This window comes from Chelonia mydas, chromosome 11, assembly GCF_015237465.2.
Source record: "Chelonia mydas isolate rCheMyd1 chromosome 11, rCheMyd1.pri.v2, whole genome shotgun sequence".
NCBI lineage: Eukaryota > Metazoa > Chordata > Testudines > Cheloniidae > Chelonia > Chelonia mydas.
Genome location: NC_051251.2, coordinates 17,108,117 through 17,121,936, shown reverse-complemented (window position 1 = coordinate 17,121,936; position 13,820 = coordinate 17,108,117). Strand labels below are relative to the sequence as shown.

Sequence of the window (13,820 nt, the reverse complement as noted above, 5' to 3'; positions counted from 1 at the left end):
CATCTTATTTCTAGCTCTTTCCATTATTCTTTGGTGCCTGCTTTCTCTGAAGAAGATTGCAACGGATTCTCTTTGGAGAGATATCTATGATTGAAAACACTAGCATGTGGGAGCATAGACCATTGTGTATTTTTTATAAAAAGGAAAAATAAATGCTTTTTGAGAAAACAGAATAAATCTTTTAAAAAACCTTAAACTAAGAGGATTATTCTTTTCTTAACAATGTAAAGAACATTCAGTAATGAGGGTCAACACTGAAACTGACACTTGTTCTTCAAACCTCATATCGTATGTACCGCTTTTTTAAAACCTGACAGTAATGTGAGGCTCTTTTAAACATTAACATTCTAGAAAGTGTTTTTTTCAAGTCTTTTTTCTTATACTTCATAGAATTAAATCTTTTCTCTTTCCAAGTTCTAATTAAAAGCATGGGGGCCTATTATGCCATCCCTTATGCAGCACTTATCACTGATTTTTGTGCAACTTATACTAGAGAGCACCATTACTTGGCTCTCATATTTAAAAGATATAAAACTAGCATCTCATTAACAGTAAGCTTGGGCATACACCTTTGGGAGGGATACACAGCCACCAAATGCAATATGATTAAGTTAATCAAAAGAGGTACCTTTTGGGCCAAATGCTGCTCACTCACACATGTACTCCCATAGGCACAAAACAATAACACCCCACATGTTCTTTTCTGACACAGACCTCAACTTATTCAGACCATTGGCCATTACTTCAGGTCAGGTGCAACAGTGTGGGGGGAGAAGTGGACAGAGTAGCACTAAAATCAGGGCAATGCAAGTGAGAAATTTGAGCCAGATTTGCATACAGCTCCTTGAATTGCACTCTGTGCATTTTGGAATACCCAAGGACATAGACTTCTATCATGAAGTTTAATAAAATTAGCAGGACACATACAATCCCTCATGACCTATGGGTCTTGAACCCAGCTTGCTGACAAGGACCAACCTGGGACCCATGAAGCCCAGCTACAGTGTAAGGCTCCGCCCCTGAGGTCCGATTGTTGGAGCCCCAGGGTGGCTGATTGATCCACTGGCCCTACTTAAGCCAGTAGCAGGAACAGGAAGCTGTTGAAACAGCTCTGCTCCACGCCTGCCCCCTCTCTGCTCCTTTATTTCCTGGCATCCAAGTTTTGGGTCCAGACCTCCAGTTGGTTTCCTGCTTCTGACCTCCTGCTATTCTGACCCAGCCTGACCCTGATTCCTAACTTGTGGTGCAGATCTCCAGTTTGTCTTCTGCTTCTCATCTCCTAATATCCTGACCCAGCTGACTTCCGTCTCATCACTGTGGAATCTGGCTCAGATTGCTGTGTCAGGCTGCCCATGTCCTAGCTGTGGTACAGTCCCTAAATGTGAAAAGATTACTTTATCAATCAGTTAAGTCAAACCATGCACATATTCTTCTCTTATTCCACATGCCCTAAAGAGTTCTGTTCCCCCAAAAAAGGTCCATATAAAATCTTTCCGCTTCAAAGAATATGTGACTTTTGCAAATTTATAGAGCCAAATCCTTGACTTACTAATGGTAGTTATGAGAAGTCAGTGGAACTACCTGTGTGAGTAAGACCAGCAGAATCTGGTCTATGATAATTTTTTTAAAAAAATTAATAGTTTTGCAAATAATAATCCTAAGATTTTAGACTAGGAAGCATATTTAATACTTCTTGGAATGTATATAAAATACAATAGATCCTGGAAGTGGCTTTGGGCAACAGAGGTCAGTTAACAAGTATTAATAAGAGCACGAGCACTAAGCAGTGAAAGAGTGAATTTTTCTTCAGGGCTTGTTCTCTTTCAGGACAGCCTGAGGAAGTATTTTCCTTTGTTTGACTTATACGTATTAGCATGGTGTAAGAAAAAACATATGCCCTTGGATCTGAATTATAGCCACAGATGGTGCACACTGGAGAGGTTTTTCTCTGTACGTGTAAGAAGCAGGTTGACAGAATGCATGCGAGGAAGAAGCTTAACTATTTGTGCACCCATTTTTGGGAATAGGAGAGAAGAAAAAGTGTGAATTATGCAGTCCTCTCAAGCATCACCTAGAAAATCCATGAGGCTAGAATCACACATTTTAACTACAGTGCTATAGAAAAGATCAGTATAGGGATCTTGGTGCATGATGCATTTTTAAAAATTATGATTGGCTTTCTAGCTAGCCTTTTAACAGGTGGAAAAGAAGACACCAGAGTTAAATGATTGCAAATTGAATGAGGAGATACCAGGTCACACATTAAGTTCACCTCATATTTTCCTTAGCATAAAGAATGACACGTGGTATTCCTGGAGAGAAACAAATACAGGGTCATGAGACCTGAGTGTATTTCTGTATTCTTATTAAAATGGATAGTAACAGAAGTAATTTCCTCTTGAGGAATTACATGTCCCCAAGTCTTAATTTTTCTTGACAGCCACATATCATGGCTTTTATTAGGGGATTTAGAATCAAAGCTGTTATCTTTAGACATCTTTCATGGAATGACACATACTATATGTTCCTACTTTTGATACGTGAGCAGCTAAACATTTCTGAAAGGATATTAGGATAATTAAGGTAAATAATCAGCTAAAACAATAAAACAAAAGTGCTATGGCTTCACACCATTTTTGGTCTATGCTACCAAAAGCAGACACGTGAAGAATATTTTCTTTACTTTGATTTTTGTTGTACTATGTGCAGACTAAAGAAAGTCAGCAAGAAGATGAAGAGGACACCATCACAAGCACTACATGTCAGAGTCACGTAATAGGTACAAAACTATATTTTATATGGGTATTAATGTTGCTTTTTTCCCCTGGTAAAACAATGTTTAATCTCAGTAGCTAACCTAGCTACTAAATTGTCCTTTTTAAAGAAGGACTTTTTCTGCATTTGTTTGCCAGTCCAGAGGTACAGATACTGACATCGTGCTCTACCATGCTGACACCAATTGTGGAGCAAGGTGCTATTCGATGTGAGTAAGGGTGTTACAACCTGGCCCAGAGGTTACAACTGGAGTATTCCATGTACTATGTCCTGGTCTTGTAGTAGTTGTTCATGCAAAACTGCCCTTGCTTTTCGCAGGAGTTCAACCAATGTACAATCTGTAACTATACACTCTGCCTTGAATAAGGGATGGCAGATAGCTGTATCACCTCAGGAGCAGAGCAAGGATCGAGTTATGACTCAGGGTCACAGTTCCTCATCTACTCCTCCCTTGCTCTGGTAGAGAAAATTACTTCCTCTTTTTGTGGAGCAGCTTACTCCCATCTCAGCACCCAGCTATCTATTCTGGCCAGTGACTAGAAGTAGCAAATCCATGGCTGCTCCCACTCTGCTCCTCTTTCCTTCCTCCCTAACCATTTGCTCACAGCAGGGATTATCAGATGAGTAGACCCTGCTCTTCTCACCACAGCCAGAGTAGCAAAGTCATACTCTGTGCGGCAGAGTAATAGCTGTGACAATCTAGCACAGACTGAGTGCCAGATACTGCCCCTATTTAAGGAAAGGTACTAAAAGGTTTTACTAAATAAATAAGAAAAGAATTACCTCCACTATGTGTTCTTCAGTGGACTAGCACAATTCCTCCTGCTTGCGATTTGATTAGCATGTACTACTTTTTAATTTGAAATACATGGTCAACATTTCTTAAACTATTTGTTCCCATAAGCTCTGATGCAATACGGGACAAAATATGGCCCTGTGAAAGGAGATGTCAAAGAGCCATTATGTTCGCTTTATGTGGGACAGGAGGATTCTGCAGTGGCCATTTCAACCCTCTGTGTTGCCAGAGACCACAGCGTAGGGTAGAATCTGACTTAGTCTTTCCAGGGTACTGTTGGGGATTATGCTAGGAAGAAGCACTTTTCAAGTTGGCCTGTCAAGCTCTTCCTGCAGTAGCTCAAGAGCATGAGGACCAGCCTCAAGGCAGACTGTGAAGAAGCGGGGCTCAAACCCCAATTCGTCTGTGAGTTCTATGGTTAGATTTCACCAACCAAGGATCACGTGCAGACTCCCCAAGCACTACAAAAGCCTTAACATGGAGTCACAGACAGTCCCCTGGGGCACTCCTATCAATCTTGTCACCTAGGCAAGCCTGCCTTTGTGATAAATGGCCCTTTACACCAAAAATCACCACTTACTGCCAGTTAATTGCACTTGAGATCTCACACCAAAGACAATACTTGTAGCCAATCTTGTAATAAACTATCTAAAGATTTATTAACTAAGAAAAGGAAATAAGAACATTATTTACAAGGTTAAAGCAGGTAAACATATATACACAAAAATGAGTTCCAGTCTTAACTTTCAAAACATAATAGTAGCTTCTATAATAAGCAAGCTTTATATGTCCTTTACGGTTAACCCAGGCCAATCACTGGGGAGCTTTTGCTTATGCTTAGTAATCCTTGCCCCTCAGAGTCCAAACAGCATAAAAGATACAGTTTCTCCTTGTTAGAGCTTTTTATTCCTTCCCCTCTGCTTTGAGTTGCAAGTTCAGCTGCTGAGAGGAATTCAGTTGCACATCTCCTCTTTGTGGGGGCGGAGGGGGAAGCAATCAATAAAGTCTTTTGTCCTCTGATGTTCCACAACAATTTGTCTGGTGTTGGTGGACCTTCTTTTGTTGGGCATGAGATAACACCTCCTGTGGCAAACTAGTATTTTACATTTGCCTAATATTTCTCTCCTGTTGGATGATTTACAGTGACAGAGCAAACATTTAAATATTACTTTATAACATGAGACACTGTAAGTGAGATTAATGCATGCAGCAATTTACAAGCATTTCATGAACTCTGAACACTAAACACATTTGTATAATGCTAATACTTGTTGTAACCACACCAGCACACAGGTGAGCCAGATTGGTTCCAGTTATGTATTAGTCAGTGTTCAGCTGACACCTAGGGGCCTTGGCATGAGCTGGCACCTGGTCCCCCAATGTCACAGCTCCCCTTCCCCATAAAGATTAGAGCCTGGGGGGTGACAAAGTCATCAGATCATGCCATGCTGTAATACTAATTCTAAACTGTCTGTCTTCTGTGCAGCTGTGCTGGGGTGGGCAGAAGGGGCTCTTTAAACTCTCACCTCTCTAATGCATGCCTGCAGGGCCAGCCATAATTTGGCCCTGATTGTAACACAGTTTGGCCCTGTGACTAATACTTAAGAGACTCCCAGACTCCCTTGGCTGTTGCAGGTGTAGATTACAACCAGTAATGGCTGAGGACCCATTGGTTGTGGTTTCTTTAAAAATGTGGATTCTAATGATAAGTTGATTATAATGATAATTCATGCTGCTAGGTTTGCTGGATTAAATATTGTGACTCTCTACTTGTTTGCAAGGCTGTGAGCTTGGTGGTTACTAAACAAAATTGTAATAACTCTTGAGATCAGACTTCAATCAACTGCATTTGGCCCATGGGCAGGGACAGATTAAGGCAACCTGGGCTCTTAGGCACACCACAACCTGTCCCCTATGACTTTACCCATCAGGCCCCAGCTCCCCCTGCCCAGTGGTTCTCATCCCCATTCCATGGAGTGATAGTGTTGGGGGAGGGGAGGCTCCTTTCCCTTTCAGAGAAGCAGGTTCCACACAAGGGTGGCAGCAGGGGTCCCTTAGCATCCTGGAAGAGGCAGGTGTGGCAGCAGGGGGCACCCCTGTGTTTACTCCAGCTCCTAGTTATATTACTTTTTAACCCTTACATGCATTGGCTGGGCCTGCTGCTCAACTTTTCTGCAATATGCACAATTCTCTGTTAAGGTGGTGTTGGTGGGGGCTCCCAGAGAAGTTAGTTAACACCTCATTGAGATGCATGGGGATGTTCACACCTCTGAGCTATTTTTTCAAGCTACCTGCAGACTTCGGCAGATGTCCTTGCGTCATTTACATATGGATCACATTTTCAAGCTTTTTCTCACAACTATGTGCACTAGAAATCTATTTCTATTTGTTAATGAAAGATGAGATCATGCATTCACCAAGTGACTCCAGGGCCTAGGTGTAGGCCTATCGTGCCTCTGCCTTGATTGGTCCCCGGTCTTGGACATTCATCTGTGGGAGTCCTATAAAGTAGGCTTTATCTCTTTCTGGGTGTTTTGTTATACAAAGTGGCCATAAAAGTTAGATTAGATAGACTTCTGGACTATAAGGTGGATAGAAATCTGGCTAGATTGTCGGGCTCAATGGGTAGTGATCAATGGCTCGATGTCTAGTTTGCAGCCGGTATCAGTCCTGGGGCCGGTTTTGTTCAATATCTTCCTTAACGATCTGGAGGATGGCGTGGATTGCATCCTCAGCAAGTTTGCAGATGACACTAAACTGGAAGGAGAGGTAGATACGCTGGAGGGTAGGGATAGGATACAGAGGGACCTAGACAAATTGGAGGATTGGGCCAAAAGAAATCTGATGAGGTTCAACAAGGACAAGTGCAGAGTCCTGCACTTAGGAAGGAAGAATCCAATACACCGCTACAGGCTGGGGACTGACTAGCTAAGAAGCAGTTCTGCAGAAAAGGACCTGGGGATTACAGTGGATGAGAAGCTGGTTATGAGTCAACAGTGTGCCCTTGTTGCCAAGAAGGCCAACAGTATATTAGGCTGTATTAGTAGGAGCATTGACAGCAGATCGAGGGAAGTGATTATTCCCCTCTATTCTGCACTGGTGAGGCTACACCTGGAGTATTGTGTCCAGTTTTGGTCCCCCCACTACATAAGGGATGTGGACACATTGGAGAGAGTCCAGCGGAGGGCAACGAAAATGATTTGGGGGCTGGGATACATGACTTACGAGGAGAGGCTGAGGGACCTGGGGTTATTTAGTCTGCAGAAGAGAAGAGTGAGGGGGGATTTGATAGGAACCTTCAACTATCTGAAGGGGGGTTCCAAAGAGGATGGAGCTCAGCTGTTCTCAGTGGTGTCAGATGACAGAACGAGGAGCAATGGTCTCAAGTTGCAGTGGGGGAGGTCTAGGTTGGATATTAGGAAACACTATTCCACTAGGAGGTGGTGAAGCACTGGAATGGGTTACCTAGGGAGGTGGTGGAATCTCAATCCTTAGAGGTTTTTAAAAGCCCTGGCTGGGATGATTTAGTTGGTGTTGGTCCTGCTTTGAGCAGGGGATTGGACTAGATGACCTCCTGAGGTCTCTCCCAACCCTAATATTCTATGATTCTATGAAAATGGGGAATAACTGGCTAGACAGTAGGACTGCTGAAAAGGATCTGGGGGGTTATAGTGAATTACAAATTGATTACGCATCAACAGTGTGATGCAGTTGTGAAAAAAGACTAATGTCATTCTGGGGTGTATTAACAGGATCATCGTATGTAAGACATGGAGGTAATTGTCCTGCCGTACTTGGCACTGGTGAGGCTTTAATTGGAGTACTGTGTCCAGTTCTGGGTGCCAAACTTTAGAAAGCAAATGGACAAATTGAGAAACTCCAGAGGGAAACAAAAAAAATGATAAACGGTTTAAAAAGTCTTGCTTCTGAGGAAAGATTAAAAAAATTAGTCATGTTTAGTCTTAAGAAAAGACTGACCCACAGGTCAAATGGTTCATTGTAGTGCCCACGCTCCAACACTCCACCTGAAAGTCTGCTGAGAACTGCTTACCTGTGACCCATGGAGCCCAGCCCCAATATGAGGCTTTGCCCCCTGAGATCAAATTGGCAGAGTCCCAGAGCCTGCTGGCTATACATAAGCCACCAGCAGGAACAGGAAGCTGTCCAAACAACTGGGATGCATCCTGCTCTGGACTGTGTGCCTTGTACTTCCTGTGCCCGCCGTCCCCCCCCCCCCCCCCCCCGCTCGCCCGCTCCTCCTGCTAGATTTCCTGGCATCCCAACCTGGCAAGACTCCAAGCACCTGACTCATGGTGTTGATCTCATTTGTCTCCTGCTTCTGACTTCTCGGTATCCTAACCCAGCCAACTCTTGGCTCCTGTCTCACTACTGCAGACCCTGGCTCTGACTACTAGGTTTGGCTGCCCACAGCCTGGCTGTGAGAGCTTGTTTGGACCACAGTAGTCCTGCGGGACTGAGCCTGATGTGAGAAGGATGGACCCAGCAACACTACTGTGGCCACCAGAAGCATCAAACTCACCCAAATGAGCCCTCCACCTCCAGGAGGATAGTCAAGTCCTGCAGGCCCAAGTTGTGCAGCTGACCTTAGACAATCAATGGCTGCAGGAGCAAGTGAGGCAGCTCATAGCTGAGAACACAGTGCTGCGAAGATGGCCTGCAGTGTCTTACCCTGAACATGGACCGGGAATACCCTTGCCTGAATGGTTCAATGGGAACCTTCCGTTTCTGATGTGTCCCCAAACCTATGTGTACTGGGGTGGTTGCCCCACACCAGGAAGAGGGAGGGTTAAAGCAGGCCAGAGGGAGCCTGCACAGAACCTTCTAATTAGAGGAGGGCTCACTACGCGAGCCAATTGGAGGTGCCTTGTTGCAGCAGCCCATCAGGGCCAGCAGGGGCCATATATAAAGGGCTGCTCAACAAAGCAGAGGGCAGTCTCTCCCTGGCCTGCTAGGGAGAAGGACTGGCTGCCTAGGAGCACCAGGGCTAGAGAAGTGCTGGGCAGAGTAGCAGAGCAGAAGGAGCGTCTGGCTGACCGCTGCCAGACTGAGGCCCTGGAGGAAGGGCAGATAAGATGCTAGCACTGCCCCCATTTGCCCTGAAGGAAGTGGCCAGCACAGACTGAAGTTTGCCCCTGGAGCAAGGGACTAGACTGGTGACTGCAGCAGGCCACTGAGGCGAGTGACTGGACTATAGACTACCAGTTCCCTCAAAAGCAGGGGAGACAGCGGAGTGGGGCACAGCCAGAGAGCATGGCTTACGATGTTTTTTAGGCCTTGCAAACATCTACCAAAAGTTCATTTCAAATTTTTCAAACAAGCCAACCCCCTCACTCCAGAAAAACGCCAAGTTCTATTGGTTGCACAAGATCCAGTACACATCTGAGGAGCTGAAGCTTGCCTTCACCACTGCTCCAATATTGGCCCATCCTGACAAGATGGAAGCTTTCGTTGTTGAAGTCGATGCCTCTAGTACGACGATTGGGGCAGTCCTGTCCCAAAGGCAGGGACCTGAGCAAATACTGCACCTCATTGCCTACTACTCAAGGAAGCTTACAGCTGCTGAGTGAAAATATGAGATCTTGGACAAGCTGCTCCTGGCAGTTAAGACTGCCTTTGAAGAGTAGTGACACTTCGTGGAAGGGACCTGTCATCTGGTCCAAGTGTTTACTGATCACAAGAACCTGGAATACTTGTGCAGGGCTAAGGCCCTGAACTATCAACAACTCCAGTGGGTCCTGTTCTTCTCCCAGTTCAACTTTACCTTGACCTACTGCCCTGGAACCAGAAACAGCAAGGCTGATGTCTTGACCCAAAGATATGCTTCTGACTCACAAGGCCCCAGGCTGGAATCAGCCCATATTCTCAAGACCCATGGATTTCCTTCATGCAGCTAGCCACCAAGACCTGCTTGAGGTCATCCACTCTGCCTCTGTCTATGGAATTCCACCCAACCAGCTGGCCATTATCAGCTGAGAACCACATGACACCCAAGAGGGGATTTTGTTTCTGAGGGACCCCATCTATGTTCCCCAAGGATCAGCAAGAGTGGCGGTTCTTCAACTGTGCCATAACTCCACCTTGGCAGGACACTTAGGGCAATACAAAATCAAACGATTAATGTCCCATTTCTTCTGGTGGCCCCAAATGCACCCCACAATAAAGACCTTTGTAGGTGTTTTCCCGCACCAGCATCCCTCACCAGAAACTCTATGGTCTCCTCCAACGTCTGGACACCCCAGCCCTGGGAGGCCATTTCCTTGGATTACCAGAATCCAGTTGTTTCACAAGCATCCTGACAGTGGTAGATCGCATTTTTAAGATGGCTCACTTCATTCCCTGCACAGGTTTACCCTCCTCAGAGGAAACCACCCAGCTCTGGATAAACAACGTAGTCCATCTTCATGGCCTCCCAGATCATGTCATCTCCAACTGGGAGGACACAATTTACTGCCTGCTTCTGGCATGAGGCCCTGTGTTATTAGGAGTCCACATGCAGCTGTCCTTTGCTTACCATCCTCAGCCAAACAGTACTTAAGATGCTTAATCAGCCATCACTAGGGTCACTGCTACCATATGCAGAGTTCTTGTACAATAGTGCAGACCATGCATCCACTGGCCACAACCCTTTCTTTATCAACCATGGGTACCACCCACAACTACCTACATCCTCACCCAACCCATCTGCCTCAGACCTAATACAATGTATCCATCACATTCAAGAGGACATGAAGGGACACCTTGAGAAGGCAAACGAGGTCTACAAAAGACATGTGGAGAAGTGTCAGCAACAGGGCCCTTCCTACTCCATAGACGAAAAGGTTTTGCTTTCAACAGAATACCTCCACACAGATAGACCATGCCAGAAACTAGACTATCATCTCCTTGGCTGGTACTGGGTTTGGCAACTAATCAACCTGATCATGTTGCAGCTCCAGCTCCCTCAGTCTTTTAGAGTCCACCCGGTATTCCATGTCTCACTTCTAAAACCATACATCAAAAACACATTTCCCCATACAGACTATGCAATGCCCCCACTGGGTCACAAGAGAAATCCATTGCTCATGAAGTCAAGTAGGAAAAATTATGGGTACCTGATTGACAGGAAAGGTTATAGTCCAGAGGAACACACTTGAGAGCCAGCTGAAAACATTCATGCTCTGGCCCTGTTTCGGGCCTTTCATAGCACAGGGGTAGGCAAACTTTTTGGCTCGAGGGCCACATCTGGGTATGGAAATTGTATGGCAGGCCATGAATGCTCAAGAAATTGGAGTTGGGGTGCAGGAGGGGGTGAGGGCTCTGGCTGGAGCTGAGGCTCTGGGGTGGGGCTGTGATGAGGGATTTGGGATCTAGGAGGGTGCTCCACCCTGGGACCAAGGGGTTCAGAGGGCAGGAGGGGGATCAGGGCTGGGGCAGGGAGTTGGGGAATGGGGGCGTGAGGATCTGGCTGGGGGTGCAGGCTCTGGGATGGGGCTAGAAATGAGTTCAGGGTGCAGGAGGGGGCTCCAGGCTGGGATAGGAGCTTGAGGTGTGTGTGTGGGGGTAAGGGCTCCAGCTGGGGGTACAGGCTCTGGGGTGGGGCTGGGGATGAGGGGTTTCGGGTGAAGGAGGGTGCTCAGGGCTGGGATCAAGGCGTTTGGAGAATGGGAGGGGGATCAGGGCTGGAGCAGGGGGTGGGAGAATGGGAGGGACTCGGGGGTGCAGGCTCCAGGCAGAGCTTACCTCAAGCAGCTCCCGGAAGCAACAGTATGTCCCCCGTGGCTCCTACATGGAGGCGCAGCCAGGCAGCTCTGCGTGCTGCCCCATCTGCAGGCAGTTCCTGCCAATGACAGCTGCGGGGGCAATATTGGGGCAGGGGCAGCACGTGGAGCCCCCTGGTTGCCCCTAAACATAGGAGCTGGAGGGGGGACATGCTGCTGCTTCTGGGAGCCATGTGGAGCTGCAGCACGCATATGTGGAGCAGCTCCTGACTCCACTTCCCGGCTGGAGCGCGGGAGCAGGGCAAGACCCAGACCCCGCTCCCCAGCAGGACCTCGAGGGCCAGATTAAATCAGCTGGCGAGCCATAGTTTGCCACCCCTGCCATAGGAGATACCCTGAAAAATCTGGACCACACCTGTAGGGAAGGGGGCTATGTCATACCCCACAGGTCTCAAACCTGAGCCAATGAGGCTTATGGGAGCAGTCATGCTCCAACCCTCCACCAGGAAGACCGCTGACAATTGCTTACCTGGGACCAATGACACCCAGACCCAGTGTGAGGCTCCACCAATGACGTCCAACTGGCAGAGTCCCAGATCAGCAGATTGGCCCGCTGGCCCTATTTAAGCCAGCAGCAAGAACAGGAAAGTGTTTGAACCAGTGGCCTCTGTGCTTCTCTGGACTGTGTGTACCTTGCGCTTCCTGCTGCTGCTCCCCTGGCTTGGTTTCCTGGCATCCCAACTCTGTGTGACTCCTGGCATCTATCTTGTGGTGTTGATCTCCAGTTGTCTCCTGCCTCTGACCTCCTGGTATACTGACCCAGCTGACTCTTGACCCCATCTCATGACTGTGGACTCTGGCTCAGACTACTAGGGCTGGCTGCTCAGGAGATAGCAATGACAAAGAAGACCAGTTAACAGTCTTCCAATATGCTAATGGCTGTTATAAAGAGGATGGTGATCAATTGTTCACTGTGCCCATAGAAGTTAAGAACAAGAACTAATGGGCTTAATCTGCAGCAGGAAAGATTTAGGTGTGATATAGGTAGAAAGTTTTTTCCTGATAAGGGTAGTTAAGTTCTGGACTAGGCTTCCAAGGGAGTTTGTGGAATCCCTGTCAGTGGCGGTTTGTAAGAACAGATTGAAACAAACACCTGTTAGGGATGGCCTATGTTTACTTGGTCCTACCTCAGCACAGAGGGCTACACTTGATGACCTCTTGAGATCCCTTCTGGCCCTACATTTCTGAGTCTGAGAATTTGTTTTATTTTTTTCCATATAAACTGAAGGTTATGTGAAGGCACTGCAGCTGGGAAGTGTTATTCCCAGTGCGGGGAGAGAGATACGTGCTAGCTTTATTTGAGCAAGTGAGCTAAAACTAGCTGTGCGGCTGCAGCAGCTCAAGCTAGCCACCCAAGTCTGTACCCTAGAGGCTGCCACTGTGCCACTGTGGCTACACTGCTATTTTTAACAAGCTAGCTTGAGCAGATGTAGGATGTATCCACCTACCCATGCTGGAAATCAAACTTCCCAGTTGCAGCGAAGATACACCTTATATGTAAATAAGCTGCTGACGGTATATAGGTGGCATGGGACTCAGTCTCAAGGCACTCCTGAACGGGAAGCCTGGCCCTGCCTCAGTTTCATGGTATAGCCATGAGTAAGCCACTTAAATTATCTGGGTGACATCGGCACCCCTGCTCTGGTCCTTCAGTGCTGGGTAAAAGCACCAGAGCAGCATAAAGGGGCTCTAAAAAACCGAGATCTGCCCAAGGGGAGGATTTTCCCAATACAGGCACTGTGATGGTCAATGGTAAGGCAGCCTTCTGAGGACCTCTTCATAGGCTCTGGTATAGCGGGTATGCCAAGAGTGACAGAGGGCTTGTCTGTATGTGGTGCTGTGGAGATTCCAGGCAGCACTGCAGTGATTCCAAGCCAGTCCTGCATTTCATAGAGCACCCCTGGGAATCTGTCGTAAATGAGGCTCCTGACACAGCTGAGGATCCAGGAATGCAAAGGTGGCTTAAAGCCACCTTAGCACCTCCTCCCCTTGGGCTGAGAGTTCTGGCACAGAATCTACCCGCTGTCTGTTCCCTGTTGTTAAAATGTACAGACCTTTCTTTCAGGGTTTGTTGTGAGGCTTCATCACTTAATGTCGTAGAGGTCTTAGAAGATGCACGGCAGTGCACTGTATAGGTGTCATTGTTACATAAAAGATGGAGTACATAGAAGGGCCCTAAGCAATGTTTTTGTTTTTTAGTGTTAGCAAGCTGGCCCCAATTCAGGAAAGAACGTAAACATGCTACGTTTCATTTACTTCGTAGGAATTAAGCCCAACTGAAAGACATGTTCAAACATCCTTCCTGAACAGAGATGCTTTTACCTGAATCAGGCTTTGCTGTGTTTTATGCTCCTCTTATGCTAGTCTGTTCCCATGTTGGTATTTTTGCTGCCAGCGCTCAGCATGACTCTCTATGGACACCGGACTCCAGCCGGTCTGCGTTAAATACATTCTATTTCTGACTTTCTCAG

General features: G+C 46.8%; 1 protein-coding gene across 8 annotated transcripts in view; it reads left to right on the top strand.

The window, feature by feature from the left end:
- Window positions 1-13,820, top strand: part of NCKAP5 (NCK associated protein 5) — a 588,725-nt gene that overhangs the window by 513,960 nt on the left and 60,945 nt on the right. For all 8 annotated transcript variants that reach the window (XM_043525276.1, XM_043525274.1, XM_043525277.1 and 5 more), the window contains one exon: window positions 2,710-2,779. In XM_043525276.1, coding sequence (XP_043381211.1) covers window positions 2,710-2,779 — 70 coding nt within the window. The remainder of the gene's footprint in view (window positions 1-2,709; window positions 2,780-13,820) is intronic.